The sequence below is a fragment of the Platalea leucorodia genome, assembly GCF_965183815.1.
Source record: "Platalea leucorodia genome assembly, chromosome: 9".
Taxonomy (NCBI): Eukaryota; Metazoa; Chordata; class Aves; order Pelecaniformes; family Threskiornithidae; genus Platalea; species Platalea leucorodia.
This window is the reverse complement of record NC_138831.1, coordinates 36,589,544-36,612,914: the sequence shown is the minus strand read 5'-3', so window position 1 is coordinate 36,612,914 and position 23,371 is coordinate 36,589,544. Positions and strand designations below refer to the sequence as shown.

Here is a 23,371-nt window from a genome sequence, read left to right as displayed (position 1 = left end):
CTAAACAGCAATGACAAAAATATTACATATTAAAATTTCTATCACTGTACTACAGGCTTAATCTCCTGCTATGAAATATCCTGCTAGTCTATGGAAGAATACTCATCCAGCTATTTTTTTTGTAGAAAGTCACCCCAAATTTAACTGTTTGTTAGAATTCTTGCAGTTTTGCTCTTTTATAAAAGAACTGTATTTTTTTTAATGAAATATCATTGCAACTGGGAGCTATTACCCCAAGTTGCAAAGTAGCCAGGATGGATGTCACTACTTTTATTGTAAGCTCTTCCACAATTCAGATACATTTTATTTGTTCATCTGTAAACACAATTAACACTCCCCTCTCCCCACACCTCAGTAAATCCCACCACTTCAAGGCGTTTATTTCTAAGTTTCCAAAGAGCTGCTACGAAGCAGACAATTGGTACCCCACTGGCAACTGAGGAGTTTTCCGTGTTAGTCTCACTACCTCCCAGTTGGCTTATTAAGAAGACATTGGGTGGGGACTGAATTAAAGTATGCTGTAAATGACCTCAGTACATGTGCCAAGGAGTGCAAACAGTATGGAACTTATTATACTTCATATAAACACACCCATAAGCAGCTTTTGTGTTTCTTAAGGGTGCTCTATTTCACGTGCTTGGTGTGACTGCATTAGTTGAAGGCATTTTATCATTACTCTGAAGAGGAGCAGGAGTTTTAACATGCAAAAAACAATAGTCTGTACTGCTGGACACCTACAGAACAACCACTGAACAACCGTTTTCGGAGTTCAGGGAGTGATTCTTTTCCTAGTAGAATAAAACATAATTCAGTCTCCTGTTAACACAACAAAACATCTCATTTCCAGTTATTTTACTTTTGCACAGGTGCTACCACATACAAAGAAAAACCAAGTAAGGTATCTGATGGATATACTAAAATGATAAGTAAGAAACAAGCAAAACAAACGTCTCTAGTGTCTGGTGGTGATAGGAACCAAAGCTACTGAACAAGCATCTACTGTTGCATCAGATCCTCAAAGAGCATCTTGTTACAACACCTCGTTTTGAAACCAGACGGTCTAAAAATCTGTTCTGCAGGAGCTGCTAGTACTGATGCCCCTTCCCATACAAGAACTGCATATGCTATAGTGACAGAATACAATAAAAAATTTCAACAGGTAAGAATATATGACAAGTCCACTGAAATAGATACATCAGCAGACATCCACTTCAGCTGACTTTGTGTAGAAGACGACAATCAGATGGGTGGACACCCGGGAATACCAAGGCGGGAGTAAAGCAGAGCCATTGGGGATTTGTCAGAACAGGGAATGCTAAGGATGGTAAAATGGGAGCTTTTCCTTGCCTTAGGGAAGACACTCACATCTACCGTAGCAACTTAAGAAGGGAACTCAAATGTCATCTCACTCTTCAAAAAACCACCGTCTTACTAGAAAAGTCAAAGGACACCAAGCATGGAAACCTGCTGCTGCTGCTAAGAGTCATCACCGCGTCTGACCCAAAGCTGGCCAAAGTCATGCTGAAACAAGACAGCTGCTCCAGCAGCACTTCTTTCACCCTGGACTCCACCTCACCCCACTGCCTCCTGCCCCTAGCAGGGTCCCACAATCCCTGTGCTGCTACAGATCCACAGCCTCTCCTGCAAAGCCCTGCTCATGGCAGCGGGCAACAGGGCTCAGGCATATATGCCCATTTTTGTACCTAAACCTTTTCTATGGCTTCATGTAATAGCTTAATGCAGAAAAAGAGCATGGAGGATAAGGGGATACAGGGTACAGGCAGATCAAACTTAGTCCAAATACAGCCTCTACTCTACAGACTTGCAGACGACATCGTGTGCTAGGCTTTTCAGAAGAACGTGCTTCAGTCAGCACGGTTTCCCGTCCTGCTACGTTCTGCCAAACTGTGCATAAGCACGCCCGTTTACATTAATATTTTCTTCTTGCAAAGAGAAAGAGGCAAGTTGCCAGGAGGCAGCTGGGCAGGAGATCCCTAGAGCTGTCCTTTTATCTCCAAATATCAGTCTGAGTCAGTAAATGTAAACTCTCTAATTTAGTTCAGGCTTTTCCAGTTGTGACCTCTGCTCCCACAGCACCGATCAACAGTGTCAAGAAGCTGCAGCAGAAGAGCAATAATAAGGCTAGCAAATACACTTTCTCTATGTTTCCTTTTCATCAACTGGTGGCACAAAAAGGATAGTCAAGTTCATGTCCTCCAACCTGCAAGCAGATTTTGTGACGTTTTAAAAGGCAAAGGTCCTACGGCTTCAGCAGGGATAAGCGTGATGTCTATTTTAACAGCAATTTTTTTCATCTCCTGCTCCATGCTCCCTAGTATACTGGGAAGGCATCATTAAAATCTGTTAGTGGTAATGTAAGGCTTCTTTCATCCTAACCAGAGCACAGGCTAACATGGCCTGATTCTATAAAGCCTGTGCCTAATGACATAAATGCTTCTTATTTACCTTCCAGTGGAGCTGATCCATGTCAAAGTCAAGCAATGGCAACCCTGAGGAACCAGCCCTTTGACTGGGAAGGTGCTGGGACAGTGACCTTCTCCTGGTCCTGAGCACCACACAGAAAATCTCCATCTGGTGACACTGCAGGACCCATCTCCATCGAATCAGGAGATAAAAGGACAAGTGACAAAGGAACGGCCATCTCGGGTACAATGTATTTGCCGTTTTTGTTTATTTCACCCCACTTCTTCCTTCACTAACAGGAGAGATGTGTTTTGAAAGCTGAAATTTGGTTTACAAATAAATAAGTCTGCTTCTGTCTCTGTCAAATGCATCCCTTACCTAATTACTACTGCAATTACAGTAACTGCAACCAGCAATCCCAAGAGCAAGGCTGAATCAGGCCCTACACCCAGCCGTTTCTAACGTTTGGAGGCTGCTACCCACATGCTTTGCTACATGTCTAGAACAGCTGCAGGAGAGCAGCGGGAGTGATAGATGTTCTCGCTAATGAAAAGAACCGTTTGAATCTATTAGGGACCTGAGCCCATTGGAAAACTAAACTTAGAAACCGTACCATAAGCCAACAACCAGCATTGCTCCTCCTGGAGAGTGGCTCCTGGGGGCTCGCTGTGACTCACCCCCACCTAGAAGCACAGCTGACGTTACTCTCTTCCGTAGCTCTTCATGCTGACAGTCTCCCTGAAGTTAAACTAGTTCACTTATTTGATCTAAAACTTGATTCTGCTACTTCAAGCAGTTTCACCCAGGACAAGAAGGTGCCTTTCCTGATTCTGGGGGTAGCCGTCTCTTACGAGTGATAACAAAGGTGGCTGCTTTTACAGCTGCCTTGGATTTACCAGCTTGCACCAGATACTGACCCACCGCAAGAACCTGGGAGCATAAAACGATATATCAAAGCTTTCCCCCCCTCCCCCCCCTCCCCCCCTCCCCAATCAATGACAGTATCATAACCAACAATGAAACTTTTGCTGGGTGGATACCACCAGCAGACTGTTTCAACGTTAGGGCACACTGAGTGACTCACGAGGGACGTAGTCCTGTTCTACTGTCTACAGCAATGCTCCTCAAAAACGGCAACTCTGCCCCAAACACCACCAGTCTGGATCAACCTGCTTGCCTCTGAAGAACTACCATCAGCCACTCAAAAACAAGAGCCCAGCTTCTACTAGTTGGTAAAACAGCAGCGAAAAGGGTGTTTCTTAGCCTGTGGTTTAGAGAAGCGTAGCAGGGTGGCTCCCTGCAAAAGCCACTGTGTTTCATGGAGACCCCCAGTCCTATGTCCTCCCAGGGAACACGCGTTGGGTGCTTTGGGTCTGCAGCGGAAAACCTTACTGAAAAGCCTCCAGTCCGTCTTAACAGCCTCAGCTTTTGACTCAGCCTTGAGGCCCAAGACCTTTGAGAGAATCTTGAAGCTAACTTTCGAAGGCTGCAGTAATTTAAGCTCCTAAATGCTGAAGCCACGTTGACAAACTCCTGAAAGTGTCCTGGGGAGGATGGGAAAGGGGGAAGTCAGACTAAAGCATTTCCTCAAGCTGCTCTTCTATCTTATGCCAAAGTATGCATGTCTGCTTTCCCTGACCTATTTATGTATTTCTACTCAAAACAGCCCCATTTTAAGAGCCCTGACTTGGCAGGGGCAGAATGAGGAGTGTGTTCTCTCCCCAGGTGTGCAACTGGGTTTGCTTTGCACCGAAGGAGATAGAGGCAAAAAAGCAGGGGGACAAGGCAAGGAGATGTATTTTTTTTCGAAGTGGCATAAAACCAGATGCTGCCAACCTTCCTCTAATTAAGCAATACTTTACTTTCAGGAATAGGTAGCTGAACTACGCTGAACCATATGTGACTATCATATTACAGGAGGTGGCAGAATTCAGTTGCTCTGAGCACACAGAGTATTTCCTTAATGCTGCAAATAGTAGAAGCCATACAACCACAAGGGATATGAGAAGCCTTATGCCTGTGAGACCAGAAAGAGGAAGGTGGTTGGGAGGGATAAAAGAAAGCCCCAGAACTTATTAGCTACTGCCTAGTTAACTCTAAGCCTTCTCAAAGCCTCCACAGCCACTGAAACTAACCCTTATCAGCTTTCCAACTGCAGATCATTCAGTCCCTATGAAGGCTAGCAGCGTAACAAATACCAGGGGAGCACGTGCACAGCGAACACGCTGTATGAACACCCATCCACTGAAGCACAACTCCTGTCCTGGGACACGCTGTGCAAAGGAGGATGCTGGCAAAGGGGCTCCCGGTTGTGTCCCCAGCAGGACTGGGACAGCAGCACCTCCAGGACACTGCAGTTCTGCTCAGGCAGGGGACGTCCCAGCCCCAAAAGTCACATGGGAGACAGCTCTCCTCATTCAGGCACTAGCAGTGGATTCAATCCTCAAATGGAGGAAGATGTCAATAACAGCAACAAGTCCAGTTCAGCAAAATCCGGGGGACAACTGGAGCCACAATTTATTGTGCAAAATATTGTAATAGTTTGACTAGGTGGCCAAACCCAGGAAGCCCAGAGTGATTTTTCTTTTTCACTATAAGTTTCATACCATCAGTGAAGTTGCCACAGCTACTCTGTATCCCCTTTGGCCCAAGACTAAATATTTGCATAAACTGGAACACCCTCCCAAAAACCGCCTCTGTAGCTGTGTTTCGTGTTCTTGGTACCTTTTGGACAGCCTAGGGAAAACATTATTTCTGCCAAACCCTAATGCAATTTATGAAAAGGAACCACTTTCCATCACTGCTAATAGCTGTGCCATACATCACGACGACAGGGTATGACTCCTGACCGGACAGCAAGCATTCCCCACTGCAGGGCTCCCAGTTTCCAGTACTGGTGCATTACGCTACATTATTACCCAATACACAGGACGCAGTAAGAAAAGTTGCAACAAGAAAGGAAAACCCCAGTGTATAGTTACTTATCATCAGCACTGGTAACTAGTTACCATCTCCGATGGTAAGCCACCTACCCTCTCAGACAATTAACAAAGAGACAGAGGAGGTTTATAAAGTTCTAAAATAAGCTGTCTTTGGAGAAGGGGAAAAAACAAAATGAACCAAAAAAAAAAAAAAAACCAAAACCCTAAGTTTTTTCTTTTGACAGTTCAGCCCAAGACCAGCAACTCGGCGCAGCTCCGAGAGAGGAACAGGAGCAGGGGCTGTTCAGGGCCACGGGAAACCCTCCCACCTGCTCGCTCCTAGCCCATGTGCACGACCCTAACGCTGCATCGTGACACACTGCTGCCTCAATATTTTTACTCAAATACCTGAAAACAAGCCTTCCGTATGAGAAGGATACCCAAGGCAATAGTTAGAGCTGTCTGCCAAGGAAGAATTATTTTGGACACATGGCCTTTTAAAAATTACTCAGCTTTGAAAAGCCTCCATTTCCCACTGCATCAGTCGTTCCCCCATACAATCTCCGAAGGTTGTTTGTCAAACTGTAACAACAAGGTCTACGGGTAGTCTTGAAAGGCTGCTTCTATGGGGAGCAATACCACGCGAGCAGCATTTGCCAGGCCTGCGTCTCCCAGGCACAGGAGGTATTTGGGTGCTGACAGCACCCAGGAGCTCTTTTTCCTGTGCAGTGTCCTGCTGCCTCTCTGCCTCGTGCAAAACCACAGTTAGCTCCTAAGGAAAGCAAGTTAGGCTCCACTACCAAATACCAACAGTGACAGTTCTGGCAAAGTCATCTTTCTAAAAGCCATGTTAAAATAGAGAGGGTCACTATTAAACTGACCACACATCCTTTTGGAAAGATTTGATATCTCTTCCCCAACCCTGACAACATCAGGCGACACTGAAAAAAAATACCTATTTACTCTGCATGCTGTGAGGAACCACTCAATAAAAGGATTACCAGCCCTATTACAGTAAGTGGTACTATCAGAAAGGTACTATTATCACATCCTTACCACGACAAGCACTGTGTCCCACTGGTGCCTGCACGATTCAGCCCTTAATTCTTAATCTTACTGAATTAATGCTTCTCTTTCTTAGACTAACAGCTCTAAATATATCTTTATATAACCTTCCATTCAGAAGCACAAAGAAATGTTAAACTGGAGCCAAGGATCATCTAAGGAGAAAATTATGAAACAGCCGCCTATGTGTGCTGCTACTCAATTAACATCTTAACATATGCCATGTTACATTGTCTGGCTTGGCTCACGTTGATAAAGAAGTAAAATGGCTGTAAAAGCATTTCAATTAAATATTTAGAAAGCAGAGCTGCAAAAGGTTGAAATATGTTTGAATTAGTGAAATGACGACGATATATACTGCTCAGCTAATGGAGTAAGAGCTTTTGCTAGTACAGGTTTCCGAGAAAGGAAAGCACACCCAAGCCGGGCACGTCCGCAAGCCAACCCTGGCACCCCAGAGCGCAGGACTCCCCTCCCATCCGCACCTCTCACCCTCTGGCATGCCGGAGCCAAAAATCAGGTGGCTTCTGATGCCACCTAGGGGCTCTCTGCCTGCTTGCACCTCTCTCTGCCCTGGGGATAATTCAATGTCATGCCTTAGAGACAAGGCACTTGAACCTAGCACAAACACAAGCAAAACATTTCATACGAGACAAATTAAATCTTCCAGTATTCAAATGCAGATATATTCTTACTCCAGATAAAAGCTACAGGGACCATAACTGCATCTTGGAAGCACATGAAGTATTATTTCCCTAAAGCATAAAAATAACCACAGAGTTGTGTCCACTGGAAATGTAGAAAAGTGTCCAACTCTCAGGCCTCAAAAAGCAAACAAAGCAAGTATTCACCAGTTTGTAAATATTGGCTCTTTCAGCTTGAAGGCAGACTCCTCCTCAATCCAAGTCAAACGACTCTTCTCAGCAAAATAAGGAAGCAACAAGCACAGCAAGCTGATAAAACTGCAACAAGGGCGAGCTGCAACCATTTCATCTTCCCTGTAACCTAAGCTACCTCCTTCCACTCACCGAAGAGAATAAGCCAGACCAGTTTTCCATCAGACACAAGAAGGAGCAATGCTGCATCACAGCGCTGAAAAACGCAGTAGTTCAGCATGCCACAACATTTTAAGTTAGCACAGGTTAAAATTGGTCAAACGCATTACTTCAACACTTGTTACTAAAATAAAAGCAATTAAAATATTTCATATAGGATAAAAATTTAATCCCTTCACTATTTCTGACACTATGATGATTTTATGAGTATTAAATAATGCCAACTATACAAACAGCTGAACAAAGAAAGAAGGTAAGGCTGCTAATGGAACACCCAAGTCTCAACCGCAGCCCATTGTAATGAATTACCAAGACATAATTAGCCAGCAGACATCAGAATACCTACGCCTGGAATTTAGGTCTATAAACGTCTCCTTTAGCTCTCTGAAGAAATCTAGCTATATTCAATGCTAAAGGTTTGTTCCACAATTCTTAAAATAACTGGGAAGAACTTGCGACAACCACACACTGCCAGGTGCTCTATTCCACCAACAAGACAGTCATTTAAGTTCCTGGGGCTTTTTTACATTTATTTAAATACAGTATTTTGCCACAAGTTACTTTAATTAACTCTTAGAAGAAACAGAGAAAATGCTTTTACACAGCTCTCACCCTGGTTCTTTCAGCATTGCCCTGAAATAAAATCAGTGCATATTGTCATACTCAGGGAGGACTCTCTATTCCAAGGATGCAATGCCCTCTGTACATTACGTGGGAAGATAATATGACTTCAGAGGAGCTGCATCCTATATTTATTACTAACAATCTACACGGGGCACTGCAGGGCGTTGTTCTGAGATCAGTCTGCAAAGATCAATTGCCTAGAAAGGCTAAATACAAAAAGCACAGGGTGATCTCAATAAAGTGACATGAAAAAAAGACTGCTCAAGTAGGAACTTAATCTAAACTATGTCCCACTAAAAGCAGAAAGAACGGATACAGTCACCAGATAGGCAGGTTTGTGGCTAAATGGCAAATCATCCATCACAACGGCTCATGCATTTCACAATGAAAACTTCTAGTTTTAAAACTAATTATGAAAACACAAATCAATCTTTGGTTGCTTCTGAATTTTGTAGATAGGTAAGAGATCTGCTGTGGTATTTTCAGCCATGGTCAGCAGAAGCCTAATCACAACGTTATTACTTAAGGCTACTGTTTCTAAGGGGTCTGAACTGGAGATGCTATAAAGCACAATGACATTTTTCTCAAGCCTTTGTCCCACATGGCTCTAAGAAAGGACAACTAGTGAAACTAAAGGGGTGACACTTCTCAGCAGCACTTAAAAAAAAAAAAAAACCACACAAAGAAAAAAACAGGAAAAAAAAAAGCACACCTACAAAACACATGTGTACAGAATCGTTTCAATTCCATGCCTGCAGTGCCAACAAGACGAGGAGGAGGAAGGCAGCGCCTCGCTGTGCATCGCAGCCTGCCACAGGGCACAGACCTGGTCCTCCGCTGCCTTTCCCTTGAGAAACGGTGGGTACAGACGGCTGACAGCAAAGTGAAACAATACTCATACTCACGAGAAAATAGGAATGATTTTACACTCTGCTTACGTTTAATACACACCCATAAATGTACAAATATGCATAGAGCTATGTTTATTGTACATAGTTACACAAAGCTCAGCTGAATCCAGTATAAAAGCTTCCAGTGTTAGCAGCTCTACAGCAATGCTTTCCTACCATATGCATTTCCCAACACTGGTGCAGGTGCCCGGATGGCAGATTTAAGCCTGCTGATAAAAGGCGTGTTTCTTTTTCTTTACTTCTCGTTATTTCCTTCAACATCTCCATGACTCACAGCTATCCTAGTTACTCTCTGTTAACAAACAGGTTTGCTACCGGTTGTACCTCTTTGTTACCCTATTCATTTGGTACCCAGGGAGGTATCATCTGGTTAGCCGTGCCATAACCCGGTCCTATCCAAGCTCTTCTGTGGCTTTACCCTGAGCGAACGCCAGGCTGTGGAGCAGACCAGACCCTCCTGCGCTGCCAAGCCCAGCACTGAGCCCCACACACTGCTCAAGCCCCACCAAGCCAAGCCAGCACTCAGACGTCCCACACAGCCGTCCCCTCTCCAAACCCTGCAGGGTCAACAGCTGCAGGCGTCCCGTTGTCAGCCTGGAAAGGAGCCCCAGCCTTCACACCATGCTACCATCTCAGTGCTACCTGGGGCCTGACACACGCAAGGAAGCAGAGAAGCATTCTGAGGGCTGCAGTGGGGCTGGTTAGCCCTTTGCAGACACTGCACCGGGGAGGTTCAGCTTAACCCACGGGGCTTCCCTGACACACGCTTTGTCCCTCCTCCATGCCGCAGACATCCATCTCTCCCCTTTGCCTTGAACAGCTCACCCATAGGCATCAGCCTGTCTTTCTGCAAACAAATCCAGCCCCCTCCTCCCGATGTTGCTTGCAATATCCTATTACCTCTGCTTCTGCCCCAATCTCTGGATGTTGGCATTCCTCCTCCTCGCTCCCTTTCCTCTCATGGCTGTCCACCACACAGCTCCTCTGCACCCTTTTTTCCACTTGAGGAACCTGTACCCGAGTGTTGACCTTGGTAACTCACAGGGAATGCAATCCTTGCAATCTCTTAGGTTTCCCTGTGTGAGTAATGTCCTGAGTATCTGCAAGCACTCTCCAAGCATCTGCCTACTAAAAGGGTCACTTTTTTCATGCTAGATGGGCATGGCTTCACTGCCACAGGAAAGGCAACTTCTCTCCCTGACCTGTGCCACACTGCTCACTAGCATATCCTATAACCCTACTCCCGTCCTTGACTTTTTTGTAGAGGTGAAAATTTAGAAGCTGAATGTATGCAGGATGAACACGGCACTGCTGCCTGATGGTGACAGCCATACAACCTCCCATCTCAAAAAACTCATCCTTCTTGTTCGGCTGCCACAGGTTCTTTCAGGCCTCCATCCTTCAGCCTTGCACCTGCACCCTGGGCCATTTCTCACTCAGTTCTGCTTACCAGCTTCAACCCAGTGCAGGCACAGAAACTCTCTGGTCTCCACAAATAAAAAGCTGCAAGTAACCACAAGTTTCTTGCCTGCCTCAAAGGTCAGTTCACTGAATACTAAAGCAGTATAACCCATCAGTTTTCTACTGTCTGTTTCTGGGGCTAAAAAAATAATACTAACGGCATCTTTTAAAATGGTTTTAATCCCTAAACTAGGATCTTCAGAAAAGTTACAAACATGTGCTACTCCAATTCTCAAGGATTTAGTTTGGCAGGTTTGAGTTCCCCTAGCCTGCAACCCAGATGAACTTTAGTTTACTTGCAGACTCAAGAGCTTGTCTAAACCTGTAAGCTACACTTGCTTAAAATTAAAGCTGCAAAAAAATTTAATTAAGTTAAAGCCGTGTAAGTTCATACTTGCATGCATCTATTTCAGTTTGCACCTACAAAGCTGGGTTTGAACATAACTGCACTCGCTGCTAGGTGGTAGCTTAACTGTGCCAAACGAGCATCTTACACGAGCCTGCACTGCAGGACCGGTTGCTCCAACCCAAGATTACGTTTTCCAGCTCTCGGGCTGAGGCATCCATCAGGCCTGTACAGCTTCACAGCAGCCAGAACAGACAATTCCACTGCCAGTGTTGCATAAACTACAAGCGTAGGGCAGACAAGCATCATTCACTCAGTCACCTTCACTCCACCCACTGCCTCCTTCACTGCTAAGCTGCCTCTGCAGCCATGATGAATGAACAAGCAAGTCTATTAGATAATTTCTTTCCTCTAAAACCTAATTTATGAATGGAAATTATGAACAGCAGGCATCTGACCAGTACTTAACACCCCAGAACTTTAGGGTTCAGTACTCCATCTCCTCGGAGCAGAGGACGATGTATGCAGCCAGTTTGTTGCAGGCAGACTGTGCTATGCCTGGCTCTGCCACCCCATCCTACTTCTGCAGGCAATTGGGCGGGGATGGGACCCAAAAAACTGAGAACTTAGCCATTTTCTTCTCAAGTAACACACCTGCTTTGCAGGCATGGCATTGTCCATAAGCATTCCGATATCTATTTCAAAAGTTTTCATATTACCATGGTTTTCTTTTAAAAATATAGCAGAGGGCATATGACCTGTCCTAGTACAAAGTACTGAAGCCACAGCCATGCAGGTCACTAAGTTTAGCACCCTATTAAGACAATTTGGAACACCTGCATGGATTCATTATTCATAATATGTCCATTTCAAACATCCCAGGGAACTGCAAAGTTACATCACAACTTCCTTAGTAAAATAGTCAGAAACAGAAAAGGCTGTCCTTGATTAAATCTAGAACAGATTTCAGAAAAGCTGCATTAAACTTCTGACTTTCCAAAAATCAAAGCACCAGAGAATTATATTTAAGATGGATGTAGACAGAAAGCTATAAAGCAATATTCACCAAGATAACTGCACTGTTGAAATTCACCTGTAGGCTGCAGCACGTAACTGGCTAACATCTTTCACCATCTAACAATTTACTGAGCTATGCTTGTATAAAGTCTCACACTAATGTTACCCACAATTACTTGTCTGATGGGTTCTTCCAAAAGGAGACATTGTCTAAGAGCACTACAGAATTGATCCGTCTGGATTTTCATTCCCGTGAACCACACCATGTGTAAACATGCCAGTGGGAGAGCAGATGGCTGCATTAAGGGAATGAAAAAGTCTTTTCCTGATTATTAACACGGTTTGATTTCCATTTTCAAGGTGAACTATATGCTGCTTTGCCACTCCCTTACTGAGCAGCTGAACTAATCAAGCCAGAACTGTGGCTCACCTTTCCAAGTTTGATGAGTTTAGGAAGGACCATCTCTTCCAGAGGAATACAACGTACTTGAGCTATCTCCTGATCCTACATTGGGCCCAATTTGCCACAAAGCTACTGGTATTTAAAGTATTCAGTGGTAACTAAGAACTTTACTGAAGTGATGCGAATCACTGTGAAGTGACAAATAACAATTATTAGGTTCTGCACTGCAAACACTTACCCATTATAAATATTTTCACGCTGAACATCTGGAGCTACTGATTGACAACATCCCAGTACATACATGTGTGTCTAAGCGTTCACAGAGAGAGGGCTTCCACACACTGAACCACCATACACGCAATCTAAATTTTAGCTACAAATGTCACCATCTTGAATGTACAAACCATGATGGTACGTGAACCTCACATTCTTAATCCCTCCAAGAGAAGTAAGCTTCTAGCAAGAAAAAGATGCAGTCCATGGGGATATATGCAATGAAAACTTAGTGGGGACTGCTCAAACTTACTAGCACTAAACAAAACAAAAAAATTCTTGCTTTTCATTTTTATTCTCAGCCTGAGAGATCAAGAGTATTACCATTTTTTTAGCCATTATTAACCAGGAAAACTGACTACTCAGTGTACATTCAGGCATATACCTACAGGGTAATCAGACACCTAGCTTCTACTCGGAAGTAATCAGTGAGAGACAGTTGTCTGAATATCTTCATGGACCAGGGACTTAATTATACGTTACCAAATCTTCAGGGTCAGCATTTTAGCATTTTTTTCCATGAAATGGAAATCCCACTTCATTCACTTGTTGAATGGAAGAGGCAAATACACTTTTTTCTCAGCTGCCAATTAATTTCTCAACTTTTTATGAGTTAATCATTGAACTATACCACTGGAATCAAGCATAATGAAGGTAATTCTGCAGAGCGGGCTCCTGGAGCCAAAAGCTGGCTTAGTTCTTCAGCACACTGTCATTCCACACGTGCAGCTTGTGATTACTGCTAGTGAGTAATTTGACTGTCTTTTAAATATCAACTAACTTATTTAGTTTACATGACCACTAATAGCAACTGTAGACCCTAACACACCTCATCATTTATAATGCTAAGAGGCTTAATAAAAAAAATAATAAAATCAAACTGTAAAGAAAAAAATAGGCAAACTTTTTATGTACCTTTAATGAAAGAAACACCATACTTTATCAGAGCTTGGATAAAAGGTTCCTGTGGCACAGCCTGTGACTCCTGCAAGATTATTTCAAAACAGTTTTTGGCCTTTGCTTCAGACAGTCCCATCACAGCAGAAAGAGCTCCAGCTTTCATACAAGGGCTGAGCACCAGCCAGCCGGCCTCACAGGTGCCTCACCCACAGCTACCAACTTTCATATAATCGGCACAAAGACCACGGAGCGATCATGTACCTTTCATTGAGAAACACTGTGAGAAGCACAAAGTGTCTGAATCTGAACATAGTGTGGGAGATGGTAGTCGGTGGTGGACGATGCTGTGCAAGTACCAACGAGCACAGCTTGCTTCAGCAGGGTACCCATCCTGCAAGGGAGCCTCCCTCGAGGGAGCAGCAGGGATGCCAACAGGCATCTGCCGCCAGCCTGCTCTTCCAGAGAAACTACTGCCTGCACACCACCAGCACGGACAATAAACTGGTCCTGCCAGAGGATGTCCAGCCCCAGAGTAGAAGCCTCGAGTCCCAATTTCAGAGTGCCTCTGGGCACAGCACTCACACAGCATTCGGAAGCACCTTGCCCAGTTCTTCCCCCGGCTTAATAAGCATCCAAGCCTCTTGAGTACTTTTCTCCACTGAATTAGCAGTAAAACTAGCACATGGTTCCAGAGAAAGGAGTTGTCACTATTTTTCAAAGCAGATTAAAAAAGGACTTAAAATTCCATCCACAAAAAATATTAAATAAATATTAAAACTTTTCAGTTTACAGGCCTTCAAACAGTTACCACTTGTGGTACTGAGTAACTATCCTTGAAGTCTGTATTTTAATATGGCAACGGTTCTGAAGAGGAAGGGAAAAAGTACACAGGGGTATTTTCACTTAAGTCACAAAGACTCTTCCAAGTATTTTCAGGTGATTTCTGAACAAGGACAAGAAGGTGGTGAGGAAAATGCAGCAGAACAAATTTCTCATCCTACTATCCAGCACACTTTGCTCACAAGCTAATTCTTGTTTGTCCAAGGGATGCTTGAGGCAGACACTTCAGGTAACCTCATACTAAGAAAAAGTTCCAACAGTCTGTTTGTATTGCTGACAGCTTTAAAAATAATTTAATTCACTGCTTTATAGGCAACCAAAGTAATGAACTGTAATTCCCACTGTCCAGTGCAATCCAACTTTTTCACTGGCAGGAGTCCCAACAACCTTATAATGGCACTTAGGAATCTTTGACTAAGAAATACGGATTGCCTCCATGCCTGTGAGACCATCCATCAAAAAGGACAGCCATAAATCACAGACCGTGACATTTAACCACCAATTTCCTCTCAGGGGGAGATACAAATATGCTCCATTTAATAAACAAGTTCTTCCCAGGAACAAGATTTTCTTCCCAAACTTGAAGTACCTGACAATCAGTAAGTGGTACCATCTCCAGCCAGCTCCAGGGAAAAGCTAAACAGGACCCATCGCTCTGGAGGAGCCCAGGTACGCCCAAGAAACCCATGTCTGTAGGCACATCCCCTGCCTCTGAAACACCACGCACTGCACCACGCGGTGTGTTTATAGGTTTTATAGTTAGAAAAAAATAGCAGCTCACATAGCCTGAGCAACAAAGACTACACCACTCACTGGGTGCGGTACAGAGCAGGTCCGAAAGGAGAGTCTGGCAGGTCTGCCACCCACGGGAGGCCCCTCCGCCAAGACTCCCAGGGTGCAGGTCCCAACCACAGAGACCATCCCCAGTCCCGCCTGCAGCAACACCCAGCCTCCCCAGCCTTTGACTGGTACAATGTCACTGCAGCAACCACAAGCCATTAAAAACAAGCAACAGGGAAAATATTCGGGAAGTTTTGAATGTTTTTTCCACTGTCTTAATGATTAAACATTCAACAACAGAAAACACTTGGCAGCTTACTGAAAGCCTGTTGATGGCACAGCAGCCGATAACGAGCATCCTACTTGATGACAGATAATCCTTTTTCCATTAAATCAAGAAAGTATTAAAATTGAGACATTGGCTAACTCCATTTAGAACAAACCAAACCAAACCCTCAAAATTCCCCAAGATCTGAGGGAACACAACGAAACACCCCAACACTTTCAGAATTTTTAGATGTATTTAGGGGACTCTTCTCACTGGCTTGAAAGTATCAATTTGTGCAGGCCTTCTGGTTGGGCTCTTTCTGGGTGATGGAGTACCGCATTTTCATCTATTCAATTTACCTTTTGAATCATCTGCTGATAACTTTTCAAACATACAGTGCAGCATTCTACCTGGACTGCTCCAGAGGCAAGCTAGAAAGCTACCTCCATCTCCTCGTCTTCCCAGTTTAAAAATAAGGAGTCCCTTATTTCTATATGAGGCTTTGTAATATTAGATATTAGAAAGGCTTGAACCAAAAATCCAAATTTGGATCCTGATCTGAATTTTGCAGCTCTGGCCCTTCTCCAAATACTTCTGTTTGGCAAGCGGCAGAGTAGAGTAACAAGAGAAGGCAACATACATAAGTTATGGGATCTGTATAAAAACACTGAGCTCAACCCCTGCTCTCAAAACTACACAGACATACACACAAAAAGACTAACAAAACTACCCCAAGCCCCAATTAATTAAAAGATTAATCAGTGCTTCAGTATAAATCTGATTGCCCAAACCTGAGCAGTACTGTCATCTCACCCAGTTACAGTATTTTTTCTGATTAATTTATACAGCATCCAGAAAATTGGGGGGGGGGGGAATGTCCTAAGTGTTCTTTTCAGATAGAGATTTGGATTCCTACTCACCAATGGCATGCAGACACATGCAAATCAAACAGAACTGCCCCAAATGGCAAGCAACCCAGCTACAGAGGCCTGGGATGACAATCCCGCAATTCTGTGCTTATTAAGAACTCATTAGAAATGCTGCTCTGAATCACAATGTCACACCATCTGACTTGCTTCAACGAAGAGAACTCCTGTGGTGGAAAGTAAAATGTTTATGATAAAACAAATTGCATATGTTTGATGCTGTGAAGTCAACAATTTAATGCACTTCTATGCATTTTAAATGAACAGCAGTAAAACTTAGCCAAATCTTTTATTACTTGAATATTGTTTTCCCCCATATACTTTATTAGATCCTATTGTTTCAAGAAACAAAGACAAACAAAACCCACGAGCAAGAGTGAAAAATCCACTCTTCCTAAAAGCAGATTTACAAAGATCTTTTTCTGCAAAGCTATTCCATCCAACTTAGAGCCAGGATATTCAATAAAACCTCAACTCCATTCTCAAAAGGTTACATAAAGGTCAGCATTCATTTTATTCAGGTTTATTTTCTAACCTTGTAAAAATGCCTGCAGACCAAATTGGCTTCCACACCTGCTGACCTAGAAACTCCACCACCGTGGTGGCTGTGCTCCGTTTTGGAAAGTTGCTTCTCCTCCCACGCCAATCTGGCACTGACTGCTGCGCGCTGCTGACCTGCCCGCTCCCGGCGCCATGTAGGAAGGCTTTCCCAATAGCAAGGGAATGCATTTCAGCAGAGAATAGTAAATGCTTTTTTAAGCCACTTTGGTGAGAAGGAATTCTTCCAAGGGGGCTTCCCCCCAAAAGGAGGGTTTCCTCCATACAGGAATGTGTAGTAATAGATAAAGGGTGTACCTGGACCTTGTTCAAGGGAATCGAAGATCTCCAAAACAACCCACGGAGGGGATGGAGCGGCCATCCTCCAGGAAAAGAAGTAGAGTTGAAAAAGTGACAAATGGTGTAGGATTTATTTCGCCCAATTCAAGAGATCTGCACCACAGATGGTTACACTCTGGCACAGAGTTTAAAATTTGTTTACAGTCAAAGAGAAATGGGCACATGCCATGATCAGATGGATTGTTTTATGGAAACATCTTCCCTAGGAGATGGCCCACACCTCAGAAGTGCATTCTTCTCCACAACAGCTACAAAGGTACAGCTACCTTGACCAACTCATACAGAAACAGATGGGAGTCAAATTAAACAAATTCCACTTTCTGTTCCTACCCATTTGGTGAAGCAGAGCGTGAAGGAGAATGACATGCTGCTAAATGCTTTGCCCAAGGAAGGCTGACCTTCCCTGAAATCATCAAGAACTACTCTAAAATATGGTCCACAGCTCAATCTTCATCTAGGTATTTGACTGTTTATACACCGTATCAGGAAATACATTCAGGACAGGCAAGTCTCACCATCACCTGTGAACAATGGAACCATAAAGCCAGGGAAAACTGGGTTAGCCACAAGAAATTTTTGCAGTTTTACACAGCATCTCTTAGCCAAGGAGCTCAAAGTACTTTTTCAAAGGAGGTAAACACACTTCTGATGTTACATAGATTTAGTGAAATGAGTGCAGCCTGTATGCCTATCAATGATAATTATTAGCTCTTCCTCACAATAGTCATTAATATTTTATTAAAGAATTATAAGTTTTGTTTCCCATCTCCAACAATGAATTAACCAGGACGAAGGAGGGAATGGTGGCTGGTGCATTTTGGGCTGGGGGCACAGAATAACCACAAAGACTCTGTAACCAGTTACAGGAAATTTTAAGTTCTCCACTCAATTTTGACAGATCATTTAACAAAACATAGAGGGTTGTTCCCCGCCCCTTATTCCGTGCCTCCCTCTCCTGAGCTACAGAAAATTGAAAAAGAGTAAATGCAGATGGATTGGTCTACCAATTAATCCAACCTGGCTCAATAAATCTGTTTTAAACAAAAAATACATAAAGGGTGTTACAGGAATTTCAACTGCAGAAGGAAACTGCCAAAAAGGTGTTTGCACCTGCATTTGCAAAGAGCCTGAAACGCATACCCCTTGAGCTTCCCTCTTCATTGCCAGATATTTCATTAAAAGTATCAAGACTGTCAATCATTTTTTCTGCTGACCTAACCATACAAATAAGTAGCAATTCCTATTATGAAAAATCTCAATGGTATTTCCCAAATTGCAGAAGATTTGCTCTGCCAACAGCTAAGTGACGATTCACACTTGCTGACAATGCCTAATGAGGAGTGATGGATGCAACTGCAGGAGGGAGCAGGAATGATGTAAGTCATAAGAAAGAATGGAGCCTTCCAAAGATTAGAAAATATTGGTGTTACAATCAGCTAATCTGATTTCCTAGCACGATACTACGAGCCCAAAACTAACAAGGGCACAATTCACCTCCTACTCCCCCTTCAACATGAGACAAACTGGGCCTTAGGACATATAATTTTGGCACTGCCCGCCCTAGCTCATGTGGTTTTCCAATACAACTTCTAGCTAGAAGAGTGATTTGAGGACAAAAATTATGGATCTGAAACCCACACCCATGTCCAACTGAAATGGCTGCAAAAGCAATGCTTTGTGTTTGCCATTCCACGCTGCCTTGTCCTCAGCTCCGTTAACACATGAGATACTGGGGAGGGGGAGGAGAGAAATTAATCTCTCGAGCAGAATTATTATATTCAAATCCTAACAGATGCCTTTAGGACAAAAAGAGCCGAGATGTAGGCAAGGTGAAAGAAGCTGGGGCCAACCCATGCACAGATGCAAGCACCAGATTACTATTTACAACAGTAAACAAGTACTCATTGAAGAATCATCACCAGTTATTCATAACAGTGAACAAGAAAACAAACCCGTCCCTTCTTTCAATGTTCGCAGCTACGGAGTAGATTTTAGATTAATACAGTGAGCAGAGGGATTAAATTGCCTAAAACTGTTGGTCTTTTTCTTTCACGCCAGTGAGAGCAGACCCTCAGCTGACACCCTCCTCCCTTGGTCATCTCCGCATCTCAATCCTTGTGCCACACTGCTTTTACATACGTACATCGCTGGCTGTCTTCAGCTATAGGATATTCTTTGGCAGCTTAAGGTAAGATTGAGTAGACTCTGTCTTCACCACCATATGTTTGGATACAGAAACATCATATACAAATAACACACATTTGGTAATACAGTACCCTCACCCAAAGAAAATAATTGAAACCCCATTAGTCTATATGCTCAGACAGCTGACTAGGGAGGTTTTCCCGCCTCAGGCTCTAACGTCTGGACAAAAAGCTATTAATAAATATGAAAGATTTAATGAATCTAAAGGGAAATAAAACCAGGCAGATTAAGGCCCAGTATCCAGCGAAGACCAGGGCAATTTACAAACCCACCCAACCTGACACTAATCAGCCAGGCTGGGCTCCCAAAGACGTGTTCTCCCTGTCTAGACTTCTAATCCGTCAATGGGAAAAGACATCTAATATTATTTCTGCCCGTTTCAGCGACACCATAAGAACACATCCTACTGCCTCAGCAACTCACACACGCAACACGAAACAAAAACGGACACCACTTTGCTGGATGTGTTCAAGTGGGGCAGACAGGAAAAAAATACAGTTAAGACAGTGATGAACTTTAATTATTGTAACCAAACAGCAGTTAAATACCTGTATGTGATGTTGTAATGCAAATAAATACTTCCTGATTTGTTTTGAAGCACAGCTAAGTAACTCTTATCTTCCCCTCCTCAGTCCAAACTAGTGATCACTTTATATGCAAAAAAAAAAAAAAAAAAAAAAAAAAAAAAACCAACAAAAACCCAAAAACCAACAGACTGCACTTCTAGCAAGTACATTTTTAAGTCTTCAGTACATACATTGACCATGTCTACAATTTTAATCAGCAGGACTTAACCTATTGTTTCCTTTTAAGGGACTCCACGTGTTCACAATTACTTGAGCTACTTTTGTTGAACTATATCTTAATTTAATAAACAGAATAAATTAAGTATGAGTTGAAATAATGAATAACTCATTGTCCCGCTCGAGGCCTACATCACACACTATATTTATATTTGTCTGTACAGTGGAAAGACAAGCACAGACTTGTTTGTGATCCTCAAGTCCAGTATTTCAGTAGCTGCTATATTTTCCTAGACTACTATTTTCATTGACAATACAACTTGAAGACTGAAACCCTTTAAAAAAAAAAAAAAAAAACCAAAACAACAACAACCAGCCAACTAAAAACATCCACTATGCACAAATGTGTAGGGGAAAAGAGGCTGGGGGAAACAATACAGAAGAGTACTAATCTAGATGTGCTAAACCCTTTGGGAAGCAAAGGAGGAATTGAACATGCCAACCTGCCAGCACACACAACTGGCACAGCAGAGGAAGAGGGGAGGAAGAGGAGGGAAGGCAGAAAAGAGGAAGCTCTCTTCTGCTCGTTACACCTAGTACTGTTTACAACAGAGCACTGCCATTTTCACAAGCAGCCTTCTACAATCTCTCCACTGTTTATCCATCACGAGCACGCAGCACCCACTGAACAGAAGAGAAGATCTGAGTCTGCAACTACAGAAGGAGACTTTCTACTGTTTACTCCGAGTGCGGTGTGCACAACTTCCCTGGCAATGCTCCTCATCCTTGCTGCTCAAAAACAACCACCGCATCTACATGAAGATGCAAATTAACATCAAATTCCTGCCTCAAATGAACACTGCTTGATCACAATACAGAAACACAGAATTTCTAGTAGTCCCAGACAAAAGATTTGAAGATATCAAAGAAAAGGTTTTATTATAAAAAAATAACCTTATCTTCAAACACTGCATTTCAACCATAGAACCCGCAGGGAATGGATACTGCCTGAAAGCAGCAGGGAAGTCCCAGCCCAGTGCAGGAAGCAGGTAGCCAGGGCGGAACGCTTGCTTGCAGGTGAGGAACGTCTGTGAAAGTACCAGCAGACAGGGCTGCGAGGTCCTGGCAAAACCTCTGCTGGTCACTGGCACTTGGCACCAGGCGAGCCACTTACACTGGGCAAAACACTGCATTCCTTTGTACCAAATGTGGGCTCAGGCTATTCATCAAGTTTACCTGAATCAAATAAGCAGCCTTCATTTAAAAGGCCAACATATGTGCTCTTTTTCCTTGAAAAGAAAACCCATAATAAAAGCAGAGGTTTTACTTAGTAGCCATTTTGTCTTCTACTTGGACATGATACCTAATCTGAATGCAATGTAAACATGCTCTCTGAGGCTCATTTCCAAACAGCACGTTTATGGGAAGAGAAGAAAATATAAAAAGGCCATCACTAAATACCATAATAAATTAGAAGGGTGTGAAGATTTTGTGATCTAAACAGACAGGAAATTCTGCAGTTTGTATTCCTTCTCTAGGTCACATTGCAGAGAAAACCAAAACAAAAGGTAGCAAGTGTGGATTAAGGACAATGAATTATTATTTACTGTTTAAACCAAACAATAAATGCAATTTCAGTATGCCATACAATAAAAACGTGAAGGAAAAATTATATTTAGATTCTCTTTCTTTTCCAGCTACATCAATTCAAACCATAAAATCTAAATATAATATGAAGTAATATGCAAGCTAGACCAGTATGTTTTTATTAGGATGAGTACATGTATGTAAGTATATATATGGTGCGTATGTAAAGAAAAACAGTATATATGAGTAACCTGTATTTACAGCTCCCAACTTTCATGATACTTTATCAGCCCCCTCAGCCAAAAGCAGCTTTCAAAAACATACACAAAGTATAAATGCTGCAAGTGACAGCCTCTTGCAGATTTTTTTTTTTAAAGCAGAATATTCTATTTGCAGGGCAAGCAAAACTCAATTTATCTCTTTCCCTGACATGCACACAAAATAAATATTCTTAAGTAAAATGTTGGTCTACTATGAATTTTGTTTTTATTTTTAGGAAAAAAACCCCTGGATTCCTGTGCAGGAACTTGCAAACCATCATCACAAGTTTCAGCCAAAATTGCATTTTAATTGCCAGACTGGAAACTCAGAAGAACAGAGGTTTACAGGGAGGCTGGAAAAATGCACCCTTACTGCAACGCTCTGCATTCCCTGCTGCATCAACCCCGCTGTGCTGGGGGTCTCATGTGGACGTTAAAAAAAAAAAAAAGCCAGACGTAAAAACAGAGGGCCGTATAAGATGCCGACTAATTAAAATGCCTTCAGCAGGTGGGATTGCACCCATCCGCCCGGACAGAGCCGCTCCGTAGCTACCCTTACCGCGGCGCCAGGCAGGCAGCACCGCTAGCCCACCCCGGCGCACGGCAGGCTGCCTCGTTCCTGCAAAATAACAAGCACCGGGCACGGCAACGGCCGCGAGCCTCCCGGCCGCCTAACGGGCACACCTGCCCACGGACACGCGTGTTTTCCGCCCGCCCTGCGCGCCCGGGGGCGCAGCCCCGCGGAGGGGAGGGGGCCGGGGGGGGCCGGCGGCTCCGCGCGCGGCTCCGCGCTCCCCGGCACAAAGGGGCCGCGCCCCCCCACCCCGCTCCCCCCGCGTACCCCAGCGGCGGCCCGGGCGCAGCCGGCCCGGCCCGGGCGGCGCGGTGCGACGGCGGCGGGGCCCGGCCCTTACCAGATGGAGCTGCGGATCTTGTGCTGCAGCGCGCTGGCCTCGCCGCCCTGCAGCCCCGGGACCAGGGCCGGCAGGGCCCCGCCGGGCGCGGGGGTGCCGGCGAGCCGCCGCGGCGGCTGCCCCTCCGGCTGCTGCTCCTCGGCCATGGGGGCGCGGCGGCGGGGACGCGGAGCGGCGCTGGCCGCACTAGGCCTCTGCCGCAGCCCTCGAGTGAGTTGCCTTCCCCTGTTGCCCGGGGGACATCACGGGCGGAAAGCCGAGCCGCGTCCCGCCGCTACGCCGCAGGATGGCGAGCCCGGCCCGCGGCACGGCGCATGGCGGCCCGGCCTCCGCCGCCACCCCCGCGCAGGGTCGCTCGGCGCTCCCCCGCCTCGCAGCACCTGGCCCGGCCCGCCCCGCGCCGCCGCCGCCGCTCCTCGCCCCGCGGCCGCCGTGCCCGCCCGGGCGCCGAGTGCGCAGGCTCGGCGCTGCCCGAGCAGACGGGCCGCCCCGCGCCGCCGCCGCCGCTGGGGAGGGGGGCCGGGGGCGCGGCCGGCGGCGGCGAGCCGGGG

The 23,371-nt window shown here is 44.6% G+C and overlaps 1 protein-coding gene across 1 annotated transcript in view; it reads right to left on the bottom strand.

Moving 5' to 3' along the window:
- The window catches only part of RFX7 (regulatory factor X7), a 54,001-nt gene extending 30,836 nt beyond the window's left edge, over positions 1–23,165 (bottom strand). The window contains exon 1 of the mRNA XM_082322628.1: positions 22,821–23,165. Within this exon, the coding sequence (XP_082178754.1) occupies positions 22,821–22,966 (146 nt within the window). The 5' untranslated portion in view covers positions 22,967–23,165. The remainder of the gene's footprint in view (positions 1–22,820) is intronic.
- Between the last annotated feature and the right edge of the window lie 206 nt (positions 23,166–23,371).